This window comes from Lepidochelys kempii, chromosome 5, assembly GCF_965140285.1.
Source record: "Lepidochelys kempii isolate rLepKem1 chromosome 5, rLepKem1.hap1, whole genome shotgun sequence".
NCBI lineage: Eukaryota > Metazoa > Chordata > Testudines > Cheloniidae > Lepidochelys > Lepidochelys kempii.
Genome location: NC_136384.1, coordinates 42,671,978 through 42,698,658, shown reverse-complemented (window position 1 = coordinate 42,698,658; position 26,681 = coordinate 42,671,978). Strand labels below are relative to the sequence as shown.

General features: G+C 41.6%; 1 protein-coding gene and 1 long non-coding RNA gene across 13 annotated transcripts in view; one reads left to right on the top strand and one right to left on the bottom strand.

Annotated features, from left to right (window-relative positions):
- LOC140911317 (uncharacterized) overlaps positions 1-3,145 on the top strand; it is a 45,713-nt gene extending 42,568 nt beyond the window's left edge. The window contains exon 3 of the long non-coding RNA XR_012158903.1: positions 2,586-3,145. This is a non-coding gene — a long non-coding RNA (uncharacterized LOC140911317). The remainder of the gene's footprint in view (positions 1-2,585) is intronic.
- ERBIN (erbb2 interacting protein) overlaps positions 1-26,681 on the bottom strand; it is a 226,698-nt gene that overhangs the window by 3,048 nt on the left and 196,969 nt on the right. For 9 of the 12 annotated variants that reach the window (XM_073344084.2, XM_073344087.2, XM_073344085.2 and 6 more), the window contains 5 exons: positions 15,558-15,701; positions 14,568-14,699; positions 10,075-10,284; positions 5,149-5,241; positions 3,314-3,388 (listed from right to left, as the gene is read on the bottom strand). In XM_073344084.2, the coding sequence (XP_073200185.1) occupies positions 3,314-3,388; positions 5,149-5,241; positions 10,075-10,284; positions 14,568-14,699; positions 15,558-15,701 (654 nt within the window). Of the gene's footprint in view, positions 1-3,313; positions 3,389-5,148; positions 5,242-10,074; positions 10,285-14,567; positions 14,700-15,171; positions 15,260-15,557; positions 15,702-26,681 lie in introns of those variants that run through there. The other 3 variants (XM_073344092.2, XR_012158901.2, XR_012158902.2) reach the window with 3 other exon arrangements.

The window sequence follows — 26,681 nt, the reverse complement described above, 5'->3', positions numbered from 1 at the left end:
TCACAATCATCATTGCTGTGTACAGGATTAAATAATTGTTTAAAACTTATACTGTATATGTATATCATGTCTCTTGTCTAGCAAAAAAAATTTCCCTGGAACCGAACCTAACCCTCCCTCCCCCCATTTACATTAATTCTTATGGGGAAATTGGATTTGGAAGAACATAACTACAACATTAAGTGAGGAGTTACTGAGTATAATGAATATTGAGCACCACAGGTTTGGAATCTAGAAATGTGGTATATGGTGGGTTAAGTTTATTAAAGGCTGACTTTTATTTTTAAAGGAGGAGAGGGAGGATTTTACACCCACGATGCAACTCTGATGCTTAAGATACTAATTATTTTTCAACAGGAGTCAGCCCTATACATTTTCCAGGCAAGCAAATTAGGTCCTCTCTCAACCCTCAGAGCATTGAGTCTTCTGCAAGACTTCAGGAGCCACCCACTGCTTTAGAATCTGTCCATTTCCAGCAACTACATTTTTTTCTGAGGGCATCCACCTCTGTTATTCCGTGGGCTCTGCCCTCTCAACAAATCCCGTAGCTGGCTCCTTGTTCAATTCTAGGGGGACTCTTGATCCTCATCAGTATAGCAGGAGCAGTGTTCACTAAATGAGAGATCACCTCTTAGCGGTGATATCAGAATCGTGCACGCAAGCAACTCTGTAAGGATCTACCACGTTATCTGCAAATCTATTACCTGCACCTCCATTTTCTTCTACCATGTAATTCATGATGAGTACAGTAAAAACTGTGTTATCCGGCACTTTACCAAACAGAAAGCTCTAGAAACCAGTATTTCTGATATCCATTGAAAGTCCAATTGGCGCGGAGCCAGCAGGCTCCCTATCAGGCTCCGCACAGCTCCCTGGAAGCAGCAACCTATTCCTGCTTCTCCTAGGCGGAGGAACAGCCACAGGGTCTCTGTGCGCTGCCCCACGTGCTGGCTCCACAGCTTCCATTGGCCGGGAACCGCCCAAGGTGAGCGCCAACCCCCTGCCCCAAGTCCCCTCCTGCACTCAAACTCCCTCCCTCGATTGGTAAACATAACTCTTAATTAACTGGAATTTTTGACTAACTGGCACCCCGCATTTCTCCAACATGCCAGATTACAAAGCTTTTACTGTAATCAAGTAGTGAATTGTTTAATAAAAGAGAGACTTCATCATGACATCACCAAAAAAGAACACCATAAAGACAAGTAGTATTTAGACACATCACCCTGGACAGCTTCAGAAAGCATTGCTCCTATGTTATTGGCATAACAAAGCCATTAAAGTGGAGATTTAAAACCAATTTTTGACTGATTCTCTGTCAGTCATACCTAGAATTTAGCTTAATCTTTGATAAAAGTTAATAGTCCAAATGGATCTGTAGGTTTCAGCTGAACAAGGCTTGCTACTTTTTACTACCACAGCCAAATAAGGAGAATTGCGCAGCATTCCCAATTGCGGGAACTGAGGTAGAGTAGGAGAGTGGACAAGAGTTAGAAAATTAAATGAGAGTCATGTAAATAAGATGCATGGCACCTATATTGTGTTTTAAATGTTATTCCAAATCCCACCCCTGCAATAACTCCTTAGGTGAGTGTGGTCTGCAGCAAGACTTCCATTTTGAAGAGCAGAAGCTGGGTAACTACTCATAAGTCAAGAACTGGACAATAGTGGCTCTCAATCTTTCCAGACTACTGTACTCCTTTCAAACGTCTGATTTGTCTTGTGCACTCCCAAGTTTTATCTCACTTAAAAACAATATCAAATATAAAAGTGTCACAGCACAGTTACTGAAAAATTGCTTACTTTTTCATTTTTAACATATAATTATAAAATAAATTGGAATATAAACATTGTACTTACATTTCAGTGTATAGTATATAGAGCAGTATAAACAAATCATTGTGTGTGAAATTTTAGTTTGTTCTGACTTTGCTAGTGCTTTTTATGTAGCCTGTTGTAAAACTAGCCTGTTGTAAATATCTAAATGAGTTGATATACCCCCGGAAGACCGCTGAGTAGCCCGAGGGGTACACATACTCCTGGTTGAAAACCACTGCTGTACCGGACCCATTCCAGATATTAACCTTCCTACTGATATCCAAAGTGCATACAAACCTATACAGCCACCAGTCAGGCCTAAATTTTACATTATGACATACATTTAATGCATGTTTTCCTGAGAAAGTAATAACCTTCTGAGGCCATCCTTTGTATCCAGACCAGGGCTAAAGACATCCAAACACAGAGATGCTTTTGTGCTTTAGAAACACAGAAGTTGTAACGTGTACAAAGGTGCGATCAGCAAAATGTGTACAACCATGGATTCTCTCTTTAGCAGCTTCAGGGAAACTTCACTAAGACATACAAATACAAAAGTTGTGTAACTGGCACTGTGGCAGCATAGGACAGGTTTTCCATTCTGCCACTGCCAGATCCTGCTTTACAATTTGCATGAGAAAAATAGAATCATCACAAATAGCAAAACCTGTCAGAGCAAATATGGCCTAGGAGTTCTGAAAGATGAAAGAACCTGTAATTACTGCCTCAGCACATTCACCAGACATTTTCTCTTTGCTCTTTTTCAGAAAATGAATTCCTTCATAAAAACCAACCCACCATGTAGACGGACATCAAAGGGAAAATTTAACTACTGAAATATCATTCAAATATCAGGAATAACAATCTATTCCAACAGAAGGCTACCCTCTGCACATATTCGATTTTACAAAATACAGTTCAATTCAAATATCTCCCATGTGTCTTAATCAACGGTTATGTATGTTTGCAAACAAACACACACACCTCCAAAACCTAACTGTATAAACTACTATAAAGATATATCTGCTCTTATAATGGAACAGCACTTGCACCCTTTAAGATCCAGAGCCAGTCTCATTTCCCAGCAATGATGGGAGGAACCAATTTGCACAGAACTATTGAAGCCTCACTCAAATGCAGGCAATCATTTAGCTGGAGCTGCTCAATCTCAAGTCCAAGTTTGTATTCTCGGTGGCTTTATCATATGTTAGGTAACTTACGTTGTCTATCAAAATGCTTTTACTTTTGTAAGTTGTTTGTTTTTAGGCTGCACTGTAATTGAGATACTAATATATCTGAAAAATACTCAAATAAAACAGACTATAACTGGTTTTCCAAGACTTCTTTTGGAAGAGATATTGATAAAACTATGTAAAGAATATAAGTACTAAACTTGAATGTACTCTGCCACTAACTAGCCATAAATAAGAAAGGCACTGACTGACAGAACAAACATACAAACAAGGACTATGTACATTAATTACAATTACAGTACCTGAATTATTTTATCTCCAGGCTGCAACAGTTTAGATGCTGGTCCTTCAGGCTGCACTCTGGTTACAAATATACCCTGTAGAAAGAAATTGGGGGGGGGGGGGGGGAGAATTCTGACTGATTTTATTTCATAGATATTGGAGCAACTTGAAGCCATTGTAACTTAAGATATTCTTTGATTTTCCCCATTAAACAAAAGAGAATGTGAAAGAGTGAAAAATAATAGGTTCATTGGCTTTTATGATTAAAAATTTCTCAGAGATTAAAGACAGAAGAATTGCATTAATTGGAACACTGAAGGGAAAATATTTCTCCATCTGAATTTTAAATTAACCCCTTTGTGTAAATTGCCAGATGTATATTATGTATAATATGTAGTATCGACACTGGATGTAAGTGCTCTCGGCTAAATCCTTTTTCCTTTAAGAGACAACGTAATTTTAAACTCCATAATTCACTGTTATCTTGTTTGTAATGCTTGACATTTCTAAAATCCTACCATTCACCCAATCTAGATTGTCCCCACCACTAACTTTTATGTACTGTAATTTTGGTCAAATTGTTTTCATCCCTTTCTATCTCAATTTTCATAGCCTCCCTCCTGCACAAACTCCAGCTTTATTACAAGACTCACCTTCCACTCTTCATTTCCCTTACTTTTGCAAGCCAGTCTCCCTCCCCCACAATCCTACAGTAATCACAATCAACTTTAGCTTTTAATTGTTCACAAAAAAACAAACTCCAAGCCCCACAGAACCTACTGTATAAGAAGCATTCACAGGCAAAAATTATTTCTTGTGGCATTATGAGGTTGATCTGTGAGGAAAATACGGGAGGAGTGGGGCACCTTGTGTGTGACTGGCTAGGCGTTAGCTAACAGGCAAGGACTGAATATATCCAAGGATTAAATCAGTGGAGATGAAATGGTAGGGCTAGAGCTAGGTAGTGAGCAAATGGGCATGGGTTGCTGAGAAAACAGAATGGAATCAATAGGGGAAGGAAATGAATGGAAAAGAACACCCTACAAGAGTCAGACAACAAAATGCATTTCAAATACTACCTCAAATCACTTGCTCATATGTTTGCTTCCCTTCCCCCATCCCTTGCTTATTTTTTGTATGCTAAGATTCTAAGCTCTTTGAGGTAGGGGATTCTCTAATATGCCAGGAAGTGCTTAGCACACTTTTATTATTTATTAATAAAAATAAACAATAGCACATCTTTTATTATTTATTAAAAGAAATAAACAATAGCACATCTGGATATTTTATAAATACTACTAATACTAATGATAATATTGTTAACAGTAGTTGAAAAAATAAAAAAACATGGTCATGGAGAGATTCCATGGCATTAATTCCAAATGCCTCTTTCCATCGGTTGTATGGATGGGAAGTGACACAACACTTAGAGGTGAAAAAATACTGGAGATAACCTCTTTGTTCCAGTCAACACTATTTGGAAAGGCAGTGCGGTCTAGTGGACTGGAAAAAGACAGAGCCTGAGTTCTAATGTTACCCATCACTGACTCCATACCTGTAGACAAGTCACTTAATCGTTCAGCTTCAGTTTTGTCTGATAATAAATCTCTTAGTGTTTTGAAGATGAAAAGTACTATATAAATACTGACTATTGTTTTGCTCTAAATACAGTTGGTCTAGTTCCAATTAAAAACCTCACAAGTGTGTATGATATACTGTTTAGTGCACCAAAGAGGTGATATGTGCCAGGTCATTTATTATGCTTTAAAGTGAAGCACGTAAAATAAACCTATTTTAAACATCTTTTGCCTTTAAAACAACTCTTAAAACAGGTACATATATATGAAATACTCACATCGTCATCAGGTCTGAATGGATTTCCTCTACCGCCAACTCCTCCTGATATACTAAATCCTAGCTCTGGATCTTTTTCAATTCTCACTCGAATCTAACAAAGTAAAAGGAACTGCCCTGAAAGCTCAGATCCACAGAAATGGACATACTATAAAATGCTGTATCATACTGTCTAAATACTATAGTTGGAATTATGACCAAACAAGACTTACATTGACAAATGGTGTGGGAAAGAGCACCATCTCAATGTTTTTCCTCTTACCATTTTTAATATTAATACAAGGAAGTTTTGAATATGGTAACAGACATACAATATACCCGCAAAATATCAACAATCAAAAAACAAAAGTAAACTTTACTCTCGGAACGCTGATTAATATTCATACAGATGCTTTGATTTAATTAGTACTAAACAGCCTTCAAATTAACAAAGACACAAAAATATTGAAGATCCTACTCTACAGTTCAAAAGAAATAATCATATCTCAAATATAATTTCTGGTAACAGTGTGTTAAAACATAATACATAGCCACAACAGCCAAGTTTTATGGTGTATTAGTTTAGTTAGATTATAGCACACCTCCTAAGGCTATAAATCCAGAAATATAGAGATATAACCCAAATGATTTAACACACTAATCTGCACACCTGGCAAATAGGGGAGTAAGCTTATGTAAATGAGATAATGCCTCTTTTCCTGGCTCACGCCAGCTGAACTCCCCCATTCTGGCTCTCTCTCTGAGTTTCCCACACCTAATCCTATCTCTCCTTTCTCTCGCTGGCTCCCCTCATTCCTACATGATCCTATTTTTCAGTCCCCACAACTTACACTAGGCACAGCATCTGTGGACAAAGCTTGGTCCCCAATTCACTATGGTCATAAAAATATGACTAGAAAAATAGCTGCCTATGTACCACCACTCTATCCAAAACACTGCCTTGTGCTCTTGCCATATCTTAATGGTGTGGACAGATTGGGCCTATGCTCTAGGTAGGGGCTCTATGGGTCAAGTCTCAGAGAACTCCTAGGAATCTCTGTGAGTTAGTGTCCTAGAGCAGCCCTCCAAGACACTACCTACAGCAAAATACTATACAGCACCTCCTCCACACAACTTTCTCCCAATAACAGCAGAAGATAGGAGCAGGTGATTGGAAAGAGGCTCCAGAAATCAGGAGCTTTCCAGCCTATCAGGGAAACTTAGCTCTGAACTATCGTCTAGCAACTGATTTTCCTAGGGTATAGCTAGAGTAAGGCGCTGCCTACTGAGGTAGAATAATGCCTAGAGTTTCACCTAGTTTCTCTTCTATTATATACTGCAATGATCAGGGCAGACAGCACTTCCCCTAATATGCGGTGCTGTATCTTAATTTTAGTATTAAATTGTTTCGTTTTGATGTTATGTTGTCGTCTTTGTTCAAGGGGGAAGAGGAGGGACTAGGAGGAAGTTAAGTCCTGCCTGTGTGTGCTGGAGTTGTTACTTGCAGTTGTTACTTCCTTTGATTTCTAGAAATGAGAATTACAACTGTTGGCAGTCCTGCAATTTTTTTCCTGGATGCTTTTTCCAGTTGCATAGCCATACCTTCTCTTCTTCAGGGACAGGCATAATTTTTTTATTTCTGGTATCTTGTGCCTGTCATGCTTGCTTCCAACCCATTTTCCTCCATCTTTTGGAATGCTGCCTTCAGGTCACTAATAAAAGACTCTCCTGCATCACCTACCTGTGTAGGTGCAGAGGGCCTTGCAGGTTCTTGCTGCCTGAACGTCACTTCACAAGGAAGCAAGTGTTTACGGAGTTCAAAAATAATCTCATAGGGAGAGTAATGGATAGCTGGCTGGTGTTATATGCAAAGATGACAAAAGGTACTGTTGGGGACATTCTGCACCAAAAAATTAAAAATTCTGTGCCAAAAAAATACAAATTCTTCAAAATTTTACATTTTATTTGTCAAAATAACACCAGTTTCATTGTTTTGGTAATTTAGTTCAAAATACCTGTCAGCAAGTATGTCTGTAACAATACAGACAACAAAAAAGATTCAGGAAATGGTTTTTTGACAGATTCCTTACTAGGCATATTAATACAGAACCTTGTGTTATAATTCAGAACCTTATTTCCCACACTGCTCAGAAGCGATGCAAAGGCTTGGGGGAGTCAGGGGTAACAGAGGAGCTGAGGGAGAGGGAAGTAATTGCTGGGACAGTCCTGGAGCAAACCTGGATGGGTTGCTGGGTGTGGATGGCAAAAGTATGCATCAGGTTGGGGTTTTTTTGTTTTTTTTTTTTTTTTTTTTTGGAGCGGGGGCAGGGGGAGGAATTGGTCAGCAAACCAATCAGGCACATCTGTCCCTGTCCCCATGTGTTCCTGCACCCATTCTTCCCCATCCTCATGTGGCGCTACACCCTCACTCAATGTCACCCCAACAGTTCCTGTGCCCCCACCCCAGTCTGTCCCCCACTAGTAGTCCTTCTGTACCCCAGTCTGGGTTACTGCCCCCCAGCTGCCCGGTGTGCTCTGCTCTGTCCGTCCCCCTCATATTCTGTGCCTCCTCACCTGGCACTGTGGGCAGGGCACTGTGAGAAAGGCAGCCTCTGCCCCCCTCCCTCTCTGCAGCCAGCTGCTCTGGCCTGTGAGCCACCTGCCCTCTCTTTGGCACCACATCAGCCCCTGGTGGGCGAAAGGTATAACTGCACTGTGATCCCTCTCGTGGTTTCCCTTCGCTTCCCTGTCAGAATAAATAAGTGTGTTTGTGTGTGTGTAAATCTACACAGGACATTAATTCTGCACTTGCACAGAATTTCCCCAGGAGTAAAAAGGTGTCTTGTATCTTAGTCTTGTTGTTCTTCACTGACTGAGTCTAAGCATGGAACCAAGGGTGCGGTTTTTTCGCTCCACTCTATTATTATAGAATCATAGAATATCAGGGTTGGAAGGGACCTCAGGAGGTCATCTAGTCCAACCCCCTGCTGAAAGCAGGACCAATCCCCAACAGTCCAGCCCCCTGCTCAAAGCAGGACCAATCCCCAGTTTTTGCCCCGGATCCCAAATGGCCCCCTCAAGGATTGAACTCACAACCCTGGGTTTAGCAGGCCAATGCTCAAACCACTGAGCTATCCTCCCCCCCACAATTACTCGTAGGGTGGGCAATACTGGTCCTCGCCTTGGTTACCTGGAGTTGTCAGCAGAACTTATGTAATAACCGTGACTCAAATTCTTTTCCAGATCACTGGAGATGTAGCTTGGTGGGCCAAACTGCAACACTACATATTTCATCCATGCAGCCTTAACTGTATCAATCCTTTTATCCTTCAGTGGTTGTGCCATCACATACTTTGAGATGGTGTCATACACTAGCAGCAAATATCTACTTGCAGCTGGTGTTTCTGGTAATAGGCCTTTCAAGTAATTCTGTATGAACTCTCAGGGTTTATTAAATTGGGGCCCTTTCCCCTAAAGGAGTTTTGCCTCCCCTTGCTTGTGCTTTCCTTTCTTGACAGATAAGACAAGAAAGTACTCACTTTTTAACTTCTGCAGCCATGCCCAGCCAAAAACCCTGCCATATACCTTGCTCAGTGTCTTTTCATATCACAGGTGTCTGCTGCTTCACCATCATGAAGACAGTACTGTTTTCTGTAAGCTTGCTGACCATACAATCCTGTTATCCTTATACCAGCAAGTTGGTAGCCAGATCAATAGATAATCATTCCTGAACTGTGTTTAACCTCCCCAATATGGGTATCTTTGATATGTGTGTTGGTGCATCAAAAGTAATTCAGGGGCCTTAGACTGTTCTTGCCAGATGTCCTCACTAGAATCTATTCTCACTGCCCTCACCAGCTGAGTGCATCCACAACCAACATTTGGCTTTCAAAGGTTTATGGTAAACCATGAATATATATTTGGACAGCTTGTGATTCCACCTCCACAAGTGTCCTTCTGGGTTGTGCTTTGTAAGAAACCACTCCACAGCACTGTACTGCAGGAATTCCATACTTAGTAAATATGGATAATAGGCCTTGAAGGCTTCCACAATAGCCTGACACTTCAGTTCCGTAGCCAAAATACTTGGTTTTCCTCTCATTTAATTTGCAACGTCCAAAAGTCTCAAACTAATCAATTTGTTCAAGTGCAAATCTGACAGCAATCTTTAAGGCATCACAGGTTCGTGAGTGAGTATTATAATACAACTGCAGTTGTGATCACTAAAGGAAACTGAATTAACAGCCCTTGTTTCAAAAGAAGGGGGCTGGTGGAAAGATGCCCTCCAAGATTGGTCCAGTCGCTGGCTGTGGAACTTTCTACCCTACTTTGGTCTGTCAAAACCCGAATTTTATTAGTTTTCTGGACTTGCTGCAGAAGTCACCTTTTTTCTACCACAGGCTTTTTGCACTATTAAATGTGTTGGTTATTTTAACATCTGGGTGAGTATTACTAGTCAGATGATCTTGAAATCAACCATAGGTATTTTGAGTTTTTAATTACTATTTTGTATATTTTAATTATCGTATAAGCATGAAGGGCCATGGATAATCAGTTAGCTGAAGGGAGATGTAATTCAAGTTTCAGCAGAAATACTTTAACTAAAATCCTCTCTAACTTCTGATAAAAGTTAGTAACAGGTTTATTTCTCTGTATAACATCCACATCACAAGAAAGGGAACAAAACAGATTAAAATCAAACTGAAGGTATGATTTCATGCAACCATTTTTCTTTTAAGAGTGGGATGACAGAACTCCAGTGAGCTACAGCTCTTTCTTGCTGGAATTAAATTCCTAAAGCATTTCTGTCATCACCCAATTAGTAGTAATAGTAATAGCAAATAAAATAATACCACCTTGCACTTATGGCTACCAATAAGTGCAAATCATATATTCAAACACTTATTAAAAACCTTACCTCTTGACTTAATATAATTTTTATCCTTACCTCTTGCTTTGCCATCTCATGGCCTTGTTTGGGAGGACACTGGGGCTGGGTATAGGGAGGCTGATGTGCAACTTTCAGCATCAGATAATCAATTAATTGCTCTCTAGAGGGATGTCTTGCCACAGATGCTTGGGGAGGTGGATGATGGCCTTGACTATAGTTTGTCTGAGGCCTGGGAGGCTGGCACATCTGCCCATTTGTCATAGGTATCTGAATAAAACATGAATCGTCTTTAAATCATAACATTTTATAACAATCCTCAATTTTTATTCAATTATTTCAACATTTCTCATGCTTGATGGTCATTGCATTTTTATGAGCATTACTAAATCTCAGTTTTAAACTTATAAAGACAAGCATGAAAAGCTAAGCTAACTTTGAACTCTTATCGGCTAGAACAGAGTAGGCAGCTGCCTGTTCCTTTTTAAACACTTGTTTCACTGTAATTCATCTCAACCAGTGTTTTTTGGTGATACTTCTAACGTATCACATTTGGTTTACATTGTTAAATTATACAGTATTTTATTTTTATTCATATAATTTGTCTATCAATTCTAGTTCTGAACTATTCATAGACAAGTGTAATAATATTACAGAGGTGTGAATGCTATGTCAAAATGTCTGTTTAGTAAACTCTAATTATGCTACTATTGGGTGTGTTTTCCCCTACCACTTAACATGGAAAACGCCTTCCACTAAAGACCTTACAACTAAAGACCTTATAGAATCTTAATTTTAGAACTACGGTGAGAATCTTTCCAGTATATGTTGCTCTCTGGTTTGACTTTATCTGTTGATTTGATTTGGCAGACACTATGGTGGTTAGTGCCACAGGAATATCTATACGTATTTAATTAATTAACTAAAGTGGCGGCTCTGCACAACAAAATTTTTTACTGAAGGCCTCTTAAGTGATTAATTTGTACTGGAGCACAATATCCATGAACAAGAACACCTCCTCGCCCCCCCCCCAACACCTACTAAATTTACTCCATACCCTAATACCCTGATATCTCCTGTCACTCATTCTGTAAAACCCCCATTCCAAAACTACCATCATCTTCCATTTATTTGTCTACTGATCACCACTGCTATGCTGAATTAATCTGCCAAAATATACCATACTAGTATGTCCAAATACTAATAAAGTTTTACTCTCTCTAAATCATAAATAACTGAAATAAGTAGGTAAGAAAATTCCAGCTTCTATTCATGCTGTGTCAATTGTCTTCTGTATCTCAGACCCTGTTCTGAGTAAGCGAGGTTCCACCTTGTAAAGCAGGGGTGGGCAAACTTTTTGGCCTGAGGGCCACATCGGGTTTCCAAAATTGTATGGAGGGCCGGTTAGGGGAGGCTGTGTCTCCCCAAACAGCCAGGTGTGGCCCGGCCCCCGCCTCCTATCCAACGCCCCCCCCCCCCCACCATCACCCGCTTCTCGCCCCCTGACAGCTCCCCCGGGACTCCTGCCCCATCCAACCCCCCCGTCCCCTGACAGCCCCCCTGGGACTCCTACCCCATTCAGCACCGCCTGCTCTCTGTCCCCTGACCACCCCCAAACCTCCCACCCCTGACTGCCCCCCGCCGCCCCATCCAACCCCGCTGTTCCCCGCCCCCTGCCCTCTATTCAACCTTGCTTGCCCCCTGCCTCCTAACTGCGCTGCCTGGAGCACCAGGTCAGGCTGCGGCTTTGCAACTGTGCTGCCCGGCTGCCCAGAGTGTTGAGCCGGCAGCATGGTGTGCTGAAGCTGCGCGGGCGGGGCCAGGGGAGAGCCTACTGGGCCAGAAGCTCAGGGGCCAGGCAGGAGGGTCCCGCAGGCCGAATGTGGCCTGTGGGCTGTAGTTTGCCCACCTCTGTTGTAAAGTGATTCTGAAAAATGGCAATGTGGGGTTTAATATGTATGGTTTCATTTATTTACATATCAGATTTGTTTGGTTTACAAGTAAAAAAAGAAGATTTTTTTCTAACTGCTATTTACAAAAAATAAAACATAGTTGAGAAAAAAGTTAAGATTCTTTCCTTCTTCTGCAATCATACCAATAAAAAAAGTTCATACAAGCCAATATCTCTCCAGTTACAACTGAGCAACCTCACTGCCTTCAATGGGTTTGCACAAATGTAGTTGACTGGAAGTTAATAAACTATTGATGATATACAAGGAAGTATAGGTTCCAGCTCACTTCCTTTTAGCTGTATTGGCTCCTGAAGTCTTAACAGGAGTAGAAAGTTATTTTTGTCCATGTTAAGTAGATGCATCTCTGAACACACCAGGAACGGGTGTACTGCATAAGGTGGTGCTAGTGTTATCATGAAGGAAGTGGGAGTTGTCTGTAATATTTTATGACTATGTCTCCTTGTTTGTTATTGTGATGTTTACTGTATGTATTACAAGGGGTTAATTCAAACAGGGTTAGTTACAATAAGTAAAAAAGGATGTGTTAACACCTGACACAATGCAAAAAAAGTCCCTTTGAGGGCTCTGTCTGATCCCCTGGTGAGCTGCCAAAACCGGTTTAACCAGATTCGAGAGATACAGGAGAAACAAAGGACATAACTGGACCTAAAAAAGCAATACCTTACTTGAAGAGTGCAGGAAAAGAGGGAGTAAAATGAGGTTTTGAGCTCAGGTGAACTGAGACTCCAGAGTCTGAGGTGTCTGTTATAAGATAGGCCTACCTAACACCATAAGTGAGACAGGTATGCAAGCAGACCTTGATTGTGTTACAAACTTTTTGTTTGTTTGTTTTGTTCCTACTTTAAGATTAAACAATACTTTGTTTTGAAAAGGCTGTTTGGGTTGCTTTGTTATCCACTTTGGAAAGGAAGTCTTGCTGGTGCCAATCTTAGTTGGCCTGCAGAAAAATCACAATTGGCACACACAAAGTGCTGTAGCTGGAGACCCGGTCTAAAAGTGAAAGACTCACAGGATTCCACCCCAAGACAGGTTAAGGTAGAGGCCTAACACCGGAAGGGTGCACTAATCAGACTCCTGGGAGGTACAGAATGAAGGTGCAGCTAGACCTGTAACTGTGACGGTTACATAAGCATTTTTCAAATAAAACGACATCTTAAGGCAGTAAACAGTTTCTCAGACTGTAACTAAAAAGAGATAACCTTGTAATTGACATCTGGGAAAAAAATCAAGTATTCAATTATTTTGTAACTTCTAACTACTTGATGTAATATTTTTGTCTGTATAATTTAGGATAAGTAGAAGGTTTAACTGGTTTTTTTTTTGTTTTGTTTTTTACAACGGTATGTTTTGTGATTTATCTATCTTATTAACCAAATTCCATACTACACAGAATGAACCCTTGTTTGCTGATCAAGGGTTTGTTGGAAGTCACCGCAGTTCTAGGATAAGATGTTCTCCCCTGTTCTGGCCCCTTTATACTGCATAAAAGGGCTGGAGTAGAATAAAGGGGCCACACAAGTCCCATATCTAGTTGGAGGAGGATTTCCCCCATAAAGATGCCCACAAATGCTTTGGCTTAGGGAGTGGTGCTGGAGGCAAGGCTGTAGGGGCATGTCAGAGTCACAGCCACACTGAGGTGATTCTGGGCAGTGCTACGACTCATACGACAGCCCAGGAAGCTGTTATAACTTTGGCTCTCCGGGGCTCTTTACGATGTAGTGGAAATGTCTCAAGCTCCCAGAGTAATCCAGAAACGGAAGGGTGCAAAGATGGCTTAAAGCTCCCTTAGGGTATATGTCTATACTATCCACCAGATTGGTGGCAGCGATCGATCCAGTGGGGGTTGATTTATTGCATCTAATCTAGACGTGATAAATCGACCCCCGAACGCTCTCCCGTCAACTCTTCTACTCCATTGGCGCAAGCAGAGTCGACGGGGGAGCAGCAGCAGTCGACTCACCGCAGTGAAGACACCGCGGGTGAGTAGATCTAAGTACATCAACTTCAGCTACATTATTCACGTAGCTGAAGTTGCGTAACTTAGATCGATCCTCTCCCCAGTGTAGACCAGGCCTAAGTACTTCATCCCCAGCTGCAAATTCTGTACTGTGCCTCAGAGAGGAATACAGAATTTCACTCTCTGGTGTCTGCAGTTTATTAACCCAATTTTACCATGATATAAAAATAAATGCTGACATGTTTTTAAAAAAGTTTATTCTGCTTTGTTTACTGTTCTGAAATTGTCTGCCACATGCAGAATTCTGCATGCAACATGCAGACCCTCTGTTATTGGGAAACCTATTATTAAAAACCTTCCCTATTAACTTTCCCTGACCAGAAGAAAATAAAACAAACAACAAATCACTCAGTTGTCCCAATGAGATGATTTCTTATTTCAAGAATGATCTTTTAATGCCACATGATTTATCATTTCACCACAAATACATGGATGAAAATCAAATAACGTTTTAGATTTAAAAACAAATTACCAATTTTAAGTGCTAACTACTCCACCATGTTTCAGATATACATTTTTGCAAAGGATAACTTATCCAAATATGATATCATATTACTCAGTACCTGTGCAGCTATTTTCTTCATGCTGTCTGGAGGAACATCTTTGAGATTAAGTGTGCTAGATGAGTAGTTCTGCTGTCCTGAAATGAATACATCCTCTTGGCATGGCTCTCCTGAGGTGGATGTCTGGGGATGCTTTAAACAGCACAGAAATAAGTAAGCAAATATTTCTTCAAATCATCAAAATGACTCAATATTTCTTAAAATATTAGAAAAAATTGCTCAATTTTTACATTTATTTTTGCTTGTAAGGATGCTAATCATATCATCTGAGTTTGCATGCAGAACTTAATCCTATTAATCAAGTCTGAGAGATCCATAAAATTTAACCCCAACTTTCAAAAAAAAAAAATTACAACTGTTCAAGTTCTTAAAGCCACATAACACAGATGGTTCACAAGAAAGGTGAACAAATGTCCATGGCTGCTATGCATGGACTTACAGAATTAAAACAAATCTCTCGTTGACTTAATTCTGGTAGATTTAAACACCAGATCTTCATTCAGGTTGTTCAGTCTTGAAACTACCTTCATCTTTCTTTCCAACCTACATATCAACTTAATTTGCTTGATTGCCTCCAGACATCTTTAAATAAGGTTTACTTTACCAAATATTGAAAATAAATGGGTAAACCCCAACTCGGGTCTCTTCAGACCTGGATCAAATTCAGAATAAAAGGATCATCATCTACAGATCTGGTTACAGAGGAGGACAAAACAGAAAATAATCTTAGATCGCATGCGGAAGCCAATTAGAAAAACAATTTGTTTTGTAAGTTGTAATGCCTTGTAAAGAAGGTAGAGCATATGAACGCAAGGCAATTTAAATGTTTGGGTTCAGTGCCCAGGAATTCATAACACAAGTTTAAACTATTTTTATAATTATGACTGTGCTTTCCACGTATAAAAGGACAAAACTAATTATTGATTTAAAGACATTTCATGTTTCCTTTTTCCCCTCTATATATTGCAATAGCCTACTGTAGGTACTCACACGAACAATGTGCACACCAGAACCTCTTCTGTCTGCAACACTCAAGGCAACACTACTCTGGCTGCCATGCAGATCCCTAGAGCTGCCATAGTGAAAGCTGCTAACTGCAGCATAATTGGAATTAAAGGACCTAGACAGCATGCTCTGAATAAAGAGGGGACAGATTTAACATAGAGATTAGTGCAGCATGCATAAACCACAGGACATGTTATACACAGACTTATACAGACATATATTCCATATCATGCAAAAATAAATACCATGCAATTATATTAGCTGTGGCATCGTGAAGTACAAAAAACCTCAGTGACACTCTATTTACATTTATTTACGATAAATCAACATGCAACCTAACATAGTACACATACAAAATTACATGTTCATAAGGCCATTCAGATGTATATGTGCTCAGGAAAACAATATAGATGTTTAACTCATCTAAATTGTCATACCTTAATTATTTCCAACATATCCAATAGGTATGTTGGTGGAAAGGAAAAACTGACAGCCAAGATGCACTTGTGCTGAAATTATTTCATTCTCAGCAGAGCCATTATTTTGTCTCAACAGTTTTCAAGATTATTTGTCCAACAATGAAAATTTTTTCAGCCACAGACATTTTGTTTGTTTTTTCTACCAACACAAAAGTAACACGAAATAAATAACATGCACTCAGACAAATTTACTGAGCAGAGATTTACCTAGCAGGGAATGTAAGTTCAAGAAAACTTGGAGGCTTTTTTTTTTTTTTTTTAAAGCTACAGTACCTTGCAACATTGACCTCTGTAGTACTGGCAATGGTTTAAAAAAAAAGCAGCAAGAGCATTACCGCCTTGCCCCCACGAAGTTTTGTCTTGCCAAAACAAATGAAAGAACAGGAATATCCAAAATAAAGAAGGGGAAAGTCCCAAAATTAACCAAACTGACAAATGAACTAGACACCTATTTAAACACTGACACTGAATCCTTTGCGTGACAATATTTGTGTACAAAAAATTACATTCATAATGTTAAGGATACGCCACAAAACATCAAAAGCCAGGAAGTGCATTTTTGTTTGTTTCTATGAAATTCCTGTGTGATTGTTTTCAGTTAAAAAAGGTCTCACAAAAAGTTCCAAACTTATAATTGGACTATAAAATACTATAACCACTGTGGGTTATAACCACTTTTTTTGTTTGTTTGTTTTTAAATGCACATACAATACTGATTTTTGGAATGCATACTAGTCACCAGAGACTACACTACTAGGAGCATTCCCACTACATTACACTTGTGGGATGCTCCATCCAACGCCACTGACCACTGGGAACCTACTAAATCAGCAATGCCCATTGGGACTACATGGTGGTTCTTACAGCACCAACTGTTTGGAACCCAGGACATAAGAGGCTGTACAGTCCCCAGCTGTCTCACTTTGTTTTGCTAAGCCTGGGAATACAATGCCAAAGGAAAGGGGAAGATGGGTGAGCAGCGTGAGATGGGTGAGAATCTGCTAAGGCAACTTTAAGAAAACCACAGTTACCTTTCTTCAAATAACCTCTATCATTTAAGGTGGTCTCAACATATTCCCATTTGTGGGACTCTAGCAAAGCATTCCAACCCCCAGGAAAGAGTCCTAATTAAACAAGGATTGCAGTATTACCCTTCCAAAGTGGGCATGAGATCTAAATGACAAATAAAATAAAAAATAGTGCTGTGTAAACATGTGGGCAAAAGTCCAGGTGGCAGCCTTGAAGATTTCTATCACGGAAACATTACAGATGCAGGCCACTGATGTTGTCTGAGCTAATGAAAAAAGCATTAAGACTTTGAGGTACTGACCCCATAGTTAAAACATACACGTGCCAAAAAATGACCTAATTGACATCATTCTGCTCCCATTCTGACTAACAAATCATAGTAAATGCTAACAAAAGATTAAGAACACCTTGAACAGTTGAATTAAGCAAAGAAGGTATTTACACATTATTTCTTTGGGGGAAAGCAGAGGAATGAGTTAAAAAGAGGAGGTTTTTCAACTGATTTTTATGGTCACCAGGAAGCTAAAGGAAATCTGCCAATGTAGCCATGAGCACCCTCTGAATAGAAACCTATGATCCACTCCTGTGCTCATGGATCCATGGCAACATTTTGTTCTCTCTCTACAAGAGCATCAGGTCTCCTGGTGGAGATACGCCAGACCCTCCAAAACTATGTTTCTTCTTCCTCTTCACCATCTCCTCCACTGAACACAGTGTACTGTCTCACAATTCAAATAGATTTGTTTCAGTTAAATACTTAAAATGGGAACTTGCAACAAGATAAATACAGAAACACTACTCTGACATGATGTAAAGTACATTTAAGTAATCCATATCCTTAAAGACAATTTGGTGAAAAAGATTAAAGGCTTTTAAAACAGAATAAAGCTCAATCTGTGCAAGAAGCTAAAAAAAAAACAAAACAAAACAAAAAAAAACGAAACACACCCGGGGCATGGATGAGCAAATATTTCTTGGCAGCTTATATATAAACACTTTGTGACCACTAGAGAGCAGCTTTACATTATAAGGAAAAAGGAATGGCTTCTATGGGTAAAGTAACTGATTTTTTGTGATGTGTTGTCCAAATGTTCCACTTCTGGTTCACATGTAACACCAGAATCTTTCTGAGTAGCAGTGTCTGTTGCGGCCTGTGTGCCTTCCCAGCACTCCTTAGCCAAGGGCATAAAGGATTTGGCAGCTGCATCAAATCTCCAGCTCCTTTATTTACGCCAAATATAATTTAGCAAGGATTCCCCAATAGCAGGAAAGGAGGGCAGGTCATGGAAAACATGTACCTAACACATCTTGAAAAGCCAGAATTACTGTAGAAACGTCTTTCTTCAAGTGATTGTCCACATGTATTCCACTCCAGATTACTCAAGTGATAACTTGCATGGAGACAGCAAGCACTACTAGAGTTTACTGGAAAAAAGACTGCATGACAAAGCAGGCTTCAGACAGGGAGATCTACACTAGGGAATAGTGCTGGGCGAAGGTGTGAACTGAACTCCAGGTAGCTGCTCAGCAAATCTCTAAGACTGGGACACCTTGCAGGAAAACTGCAGAGGTTGCCTGAGTTCTGGCGGAATGGGTCCAAATGAGTCACCACATAGTTTGTCTTAATACGATCTGAGACCCATTTTGAAAGTATTTGGCTGAAGATAGGTTGACCCTTCATTCTGTCAGCAAATGCTAGGAACAATCTGGACACAACAAAGCCTTTTAAGAGCCCTCCTAGACAGTAGGAAGAGACATGACAATGTTGAAGGTGCGGCTCAACGTTTAGTTGGCAGCAAGTGGAGTACCCAGGGGTCGGTCCTGGGGCCAGTTTTGTTCAACATCTTCATTAATGATCTGGATGATGGGATGGATTGCACCCTCAGCAAGTTCGCATATGACACTAAGCTGGAGGGAGAGGTAGATATGCTGGAGGATAGGGATAGGGTCCAGAGTGACCTAGACAAATTGGAGGATTGGGCCAAAAGAAATCTGATGAGGTTCTACACGGACAAGGGCAGAGTCCTGCACTTAAGACGGAAGAATCCCATGGACCGCTACAGGCTGGGGACCAATTGGCTAAGCAGCAGTTCCACAGAAAAGGACCTGGGGATTTCAGTGGATGAGAAGCTGGACATGAGTCAGCAGTGTGCCCTTGTTGCCAAGAAGGCTAACAGCACAGTGGGCTGCATTAGTGGGAGCACTGCCAGCAGACCGAGGGAAATGATTCTTCCCCTCTATTCAGCAATGGTGAGGCCGCATCTGGAGTACTGAGTCCAGTTTTGGGCCCCCCACTACAGAAAGGATGTGGACAAACTGGAGATAGTCCAGCAGAGGGCAACAAACATGATTAGGGGGCTGGAGCACGTGACTTATCAGGAGAAGCCGAGGGAACTGGGCTTATTTAGTCTGCAGAAGAGAAGAGTGAGGAGGGATTTGATAGCTGCTTTCAACTACCTGAAGGGGGGTTCCCAAAGAGGATGGAGCTTGGCTGTTCTCAGTGGTGGCAGATGACAGAACAAGGAGCAATGGTCTCAAGTTGCAGTAGGGGAGGTCTATGTTGGATATTAGGAAACACTATTTCAACTGGAGAGTGGTGAAGCACTGGAATGGGTTACCTAAGGAGGTGGTGGAATCTCCTTCCTCCGTGGTTTTTAAGGCCTGGCTTGACAAAGCCCTGGCTGGGATGATTTAGTTCGGGTTGGTCCTGCTTTGAGCAGGCGGTTGGACTAGATGACCACCTGAGGTGTCTTCCAACCCTAACCTTCCATGATTCAGCTCTCCCTGGGTGGTGTGAGATTTGGGAAAGAAGACAAGTAAATGGATCATTTGGTTAAGATGAAAATCAAACCACTTTGGGTAAAAACTTTAGATGAGATTTTTAAAAAGTTACTTTGTCTTTGTGGAATACTGTATAAGGTGGACCCACCATACGGGCCTGAATCTCTTCAGGCTGAGGTTATGGCCATAGGAAGGAGGTCTTCATAGAAAAGTGGTATAAGGAACAGGTTGCCGTAGGCTCTAAAAGAGGTTCCATCAAAGCTGTGAAGACAACGCACAGGTCCCAAGAGGGCGGCATCTTTCTAACTGGTGGGAAACTATGGAGGATACCTTTGACAAGACACTATCGGATAACAGAAGGTGTGGCCTTCCATCAAAGGATCATGGGCAGAGATGGCTGCCAAATGTACTTGACAGAACAGATGGAAGGGTCCAAATGCTTTTAGATGAGGAAACAGTCCAGGATGGCAGTCACTGGTGCTTCCAAAGAAGTGAAATTATTCTCCAGCACCCAGATAGATAATCTCTTCTATTCAACAGCATAGGTCAGTCTGGTGGAATCTTTTCTGCTGCAAATCAGGATGTTTTGAAATGCTATACAGCAGCCATCAGCCATGCTGTGAGATGGAGAGGTGCTAAGTTCAGGTGAAGGACTTTTCTACCTGGTTGTGTATTATCTCAGGGTGTGTTTCAGGGAGCATGATCAGGAGCCATGACAACAGGTTTATGAGGTCTGAGAACCAAAAGTGCCTGGGCCATGCTGGGGCTATCCTTATTACCAGAGCCCCAGCTTATCTGATCTTCCCAGGGAATCTCTGTATCAGAGGAATTGGGGAATAGGCATACATTAGTGCCGGTGACCACACAATCAGAAATGCATCTGAAGGGGAGCTGGGACTGGCTCCTCCCCTGGAACAAGGGGAATCTGAGGCACTTCTTTTACTGGTCAGATGGCAAACCGGCCCAAAACTGGAAGCCCACAGGTGCAAAAAGAGGTCTCACAGCATGGAGTCCTTGCGTGATCATTCATGGCTGAGTACTGACGACTGAGTTGGTCTGCGAAGCTGTTTTGTAGACCAGAATGATGTAATGCTACTGATGTGACATGGTGACTGATACATAGTGACTGATACACCATTCTCAAAGGTGGTTTGGTTCCTGGCACAACCGTGATAGTGAAAGCATTCCTGTGGTCGATACAGTACGTTGCTGTGGTGTTGTCAATGAGCATCTGTACTGTGGCATCTCAAAGAAATGGGAAGAAGGCTATGCATGTCAGCTGAATGGCTCTCAGTTCCAGGATGTTTATGTGAAGCCTGGCCTCTTGGGTGGAATGGAAGCCTTGGATCTGAAGCGGCCCCGATGAGCTCTCCATCCTACTGAAGATTCATGTCACTAGTTATGCTGGGAAGAGATGGAGAAGGGCACCGTGCTGCACACATGTAGAGGGTCCTTCCACCAATCGATCAAGGAGAGGACTTCCTGGAGAAATGTGAATAGCATGTCTCAGTGGTATCTGCCTGGTTGATACACTAATCTCAAGAACCCTTGTATGGAACATAGGTGAAATCTGGCAAACTGTACTGCACAGATGCGTGAAACCCTGGGACCAATGAGTTTCAGATTGTCAGGTGAGACTGAAGCTATCTGACCTGAGAATTAGAATGATAAGAAATCTGTCCTGTGGGCAGGCAGGCCTTCACCAGTGAGGAGTTCAACACTGCTCCTTATGAAGTCTACAGTCTGACTTGACTCTGAGGGCCAACGTGGCAAAAAGAGCCAGGACTGCTCAGATGGAGTTAAACTGAGGTGACTGACCTCAGATCAGTCAGTCATTGAGGTAAGCATAGATCTGAATTCCTTCTCTTCTCAGATGTGCAACCATGACTACCAGACATTTGATGAAGACCCTGTGCCACATGGAGGGCAAAGGGAAGCACTCTGTACTGGTAGTGAGACTTTTCCCCCAAGAAACCGGAGATATTTCTTGTGGGGCAGGAGTGTTGCAATATGAAAGTGTGTGTCTTGTAAGACGAGCGTTGTGAACCAGTCTTGAGAATCCAGTAGTGATTATGGATGCTAGGGTCACCATCCTGAACTTGTTGAGTTGTTTGTGTTCCAGGATAGGGTACCATCCCCCTTTCTTCTCTGGGACCAGGAAATATATATATATAAAAACAACCAACCACCACCCTGCCTTGGAATTCCAAGGGCAGTACACCTGCTATGAGGGAGTCCATTTCCCTCCTGAGCAATATCTTGTGAGAAGGGTCCCAGATGGAAGGGACTAGAATGGGATGGAATATCCCTTCTCCACATTCCCCAGGGTCCACTGATCCAGACCATATGATTCCATGTCTCCTGAAACAAACTTAAACAATTCCCAAAGGTGAGAAAATTTGTCTCTGCAAGACGCTTAACCCCACCATCAAACCTACTATTATGAGGTTGATGGAAGGTGTGTAATGGAGGAGGAACAGGCTTTTAATTAATAGTAGCTAAATACACCTAGAATGGCTACAGTTTAGTTTAGTCAAGTCAAATTTTGGGATTATATCTCCTCATCTGGAACCTCTTCCTCCAAGGCTTGGAAGATCTCTGCTGACTGTAAATAATATTAGGATGGTTGCCTCTGCATCTGACAGAGTTGAGACTTGTACAGTTTCTTTCTGGGAACCAGAGCATACATGCCCAGGGAGCACAAAGTCGCTCTTGAATCCTTCAGTGTGTGAAGAACCCCATCAGTTGCAGATTCCTCAAAGGGACTACAACCAGGAGGCCCTGTGCATTATTACTGCTGTAGCAATACCACAGGCCACCATATGAGAAGTGTCAAGAGAGACCTGTAATGTGATCCATGCAACCAGCTGTCCTTCCTGCACTAGGGATTTTTATCTGTTGCAAATTGAGATATGTGATCCCAAGTCAGGAAGTCTCATTTAGCGAGGAGTGCTTGGTAAGTGGCAGTGAACTTTGTAGGTGATTGAACAATATGACTTCTGACCAAAGAGGTAAGCTTTTTTTTTTTTTTAAGGGGGCTTTTTCCTGGGAGTCGCTTTAGGTTCATCCTGTTTCTTGGACCTCTCTTGGACCTCTGGTGTTGAATAGTTATAGAAATATTCAAAACTTTTGATGGGGACCTGATAGGGCAGGTCTGCTTTCTTTTAGATGTAGGTGTTTCTGAGGCAGGAGTCTGCCAAAGTCTTCTGGCTGGTTCCAAGTGCCATCATTTAATAGCACTGCCAATTTAGCAGGGGCCAATAAGTGCAGGCTGTCAAGAAGTTTGTGTGATTACTCTTGCAGTATATTGACCAGAATTTCCAGGGTGTTCACCATTCTCCTGAGGAGTTACTGGAAAATCTATTGATTGTCAGATTGAATTAGAACTGAGGTCGGCTTTCGTCTGGCAAAGAGGAGGAGATTTTTGGCTTCTGTTTCCTGTAAGTCCTCCTACTCCCTCTCTGCATTAGGAGGCAGCTGACTGGGGTGGCTTTCTTGCGGTCCCAAAAGAGAGGGTGACCTTGCCTTCATCTCCTGAGGGGCTGTTGGAATCCTGAGAGTAGAGTGCCCAAAAGGACCACAAATGCATGGGATTCTGGAAAGGGGGATAAGGCAAGGTTAAGTATCATGCAGGGTACAGCTCAAAGACATCTCCATAGTCTCTCTTGTGGGAGTGGTCTCTGATTGTCCTTTCACACAGGCTAGGGTCATATCGTTCTGGGGTGTGTTGCCTATCACCTAATCCTCTGAGGCCAAGGAGGAGAAGGAATACATCCCCTCCACAGGTGGAGCATCTCTCTCATGTGCTTGAGAGGGACGAGGCAGCTCCTGTCATTGCAGTGCAAGGTTCGCAACCTGTGACGATAGTTTCTTAGTAGAAGACAGCAATAGAGACTCAGGCTGATCTGAAACTGCCAAGTCTCCCAGTACTGGTGAAGCATGTAGGTACCATGAAGAAGAGGGGGGAAGGCTGGCTGGTATTGTCAAATGTGGACTCGAAGCAATCAGTGCTGAGATTTTCAGTACCAAAGGCAGCATCTAGGTCAGAACACTTTCTGGTGCCAGGCGGTCCGAAGAGCACTCCTGCACTGCTGACTTCAGTGCTGAGTGTTTTGATCCAATCACAGGACTATCAATGACTCCTGGAGAGTTTGCTCAGACTGGTCAGTGGTCGCTCAGTGGCGAGGCATCAGCAGAACCTGATCTGGGTCTTGAATTGCCTCCTAGGCTGTATTGGCTCAGGACGAGAGAGCGAGCAAACAGTGCTCCTTATGTCTTCTCTCTTCAGAGGACCTGGGTGAGGTTTTGGCCAACTCCAGGATAGAGGAATGGGATTGCTTTATAACCTTAGATACGGCACATCGGGGTGCATGTAGGACACAGATGTGGCTGCAATGCACAATGCTACACACACAAAAAATTCCAGTCTTGTGTGGATGGGATGCATGCACTCCAGACGTGGAATACACTTGAAGAGACTTTCTTCCACTTACAAAAAAAGTAACGTAGTGTAGTGAACAATCGAACAATTTTTATTGAATTTTCAAGTCTCTATATTAAGATCTATTTTCAAAAAGGTCTTAGCTATCATTTTTCCTCTCATTGCATAGTTTCAGGTTGCTCAATTATGATAGGAGCATATCCCTTACGTGATTTAAATTGGCTTACAATATTCATTGCTATGTTGAAGTTAGTCATTAATCTTATTTGCTAGACTTCAGGATTTCATTTGATCCCTTATGAAAACTGCTGCTTGAAATGATTTCCCCTTTACATCACCAGGCGAAAATGTCCAAGAGTGTCACAAAACAAGAATTAGCTTCTCTGGTTTTGATTTATAGGCAGCCTTTGATGTTTTAGAATTTTAAAAGATTGTTCTTGTATAAGTTTAGAAACTATGGAACTTATAACTTTACAAAAATAATTTATGAAAACTTTTACTAAAAATCCCTAAATAGAAATAATAAGTATGTTATATAAACCCCTGAAAGTCAGGTAATGCAAAGCAAAGGTGAACAGTGATCTTAACCATACTACTATGTAAAAGTACAGGCACCAATGTATGAATTAAAGATGGAGATATTATTCTTAAATTTGTTTTTCCGGATTTTTTTTTTGTTCATTTGGTAACCGTTACAATGCTTAAACACAGCAGATTCTTTTAATCTGTTAATTTCCTCTGTTGTGAAATGTTTGTTAAAGAATATGTATTTGTGATCTTCTAAATTAACAATACAGTTTCTTTCCCCAGCATACATCCCAGAGGTCTAGAATACAGTATGGAATAACTTCCTACAGAATTAAAAGCCCATTTTGAGTTATAAACAGAAGCACACCTGAAACTACCAACTTCTGATTTATGGGACTCCCATAATTTAAGTGACCTGAAAAACAAAAAACTTAACAACAACAACAAAAAGGTACGGAAACTGTAATGCTATTTCCTAAATGCCTTAAACAGAAGGGGACAGAGAAACATGCAGCAAATAACTGATTTTCACATTCCTCACTATTGTATTGGCCAGCCGTCTCTCGAAGCCAGCCAAGAGAAGCACATCTGTGGCTCTTTTGACATTCATGGCATGGTTTTGAGATGTTTATCATGTACCAAAACAATATAAAAATAAATGCTACCTATAAAAGCACACTCACAGAGAAAGAGGAAGTGTCTCACACAACCACATACATCTCCGCACTGTGCTCAGACTGCTGAATGAAAAACCACTGTAAAAACTAATAGCATTATTTATAAAAACAAAGCCACCCTCTTAAATCTTAAAGAAAAAATAAACCTAGCGGTTCCAACAAACTAAACTAGACTGGTGGAAGGGAAGGATAAGAATTAAGGAGACAGCATTTATTACACAATACCATTCCAATAGGAAAAAAAGTAAGGGGTTATTAAACACATGGAGGGAAAGGATGAGCTGTGAGGGCAGCAGATTTCACACTCTGGTTCTTACACTACCCTTATCACCTACTATCTGGTGTCGTTCAGTAATGTAGTAGGTGCCCTGCCTAACATTTGTAAAGTCACAAACTGACATAGTTCCCTCCGGTACTTCATTCACTGAAGCGCAAGCACTCTGAGGTCTGGTTTGTTTGGACCATCAGTACTATAGGTTTTGGCAGAAAAAAGTCTCTGTTGCCCAGACACTACTGGCAGAGCTCGTCCCATTCTCTCATCTTATCCCCAGGGGGAGAATGGTGCATAAAGTGTAGTATTTTGTTTAGGTAGGGTTGTTTTTGTTCTTTATGTCTACGCTTCTATGTATTTATACAAGAGAAGGCGAGGTTGAAGACGTGCACATTACACTGGGAGTGGAAAGTGGTGAGGTCTGTGATGGTTAGGGCCCTACCAAATTCACAGCCATGAAAAATGCATCACAGACCGTGAAATCTGGTCTTTTGTGTGCCTTTATCCTATACTATACAGATTTCATTGAAGGAGACCAGCGTTTCTCAAACTGGGGGTCCTGACCCAAAATGGAGTTGCAGGGGGTTCGCAAGGTTATTCTAGCGGAGTAATGATAAGTGATGGATTAGCTACTGGGCCAATGGGGTCTGTGCCCAGGGGCACCAGCCAATTGAGGGGCCCCCACGCCATACTCTGCCTCCCTGGTGCTGCTGCTGTTGAGTGGGGTTGGGGCAGGGGGGCTTGCTCTGCTCCACCTGCCTGGCGCTCCTGCCAGGGAGTGGGGCAAGTCTCCATACCCTGACCCTGCTCCCCAGCAGGAGCACAGGCGGTGAGGGATGGGGGTGATTGCAGGCATAAGGAGTGGGGCAGGCCCCCCACTTGCTCTGGCCCAGAGCCCCAGAA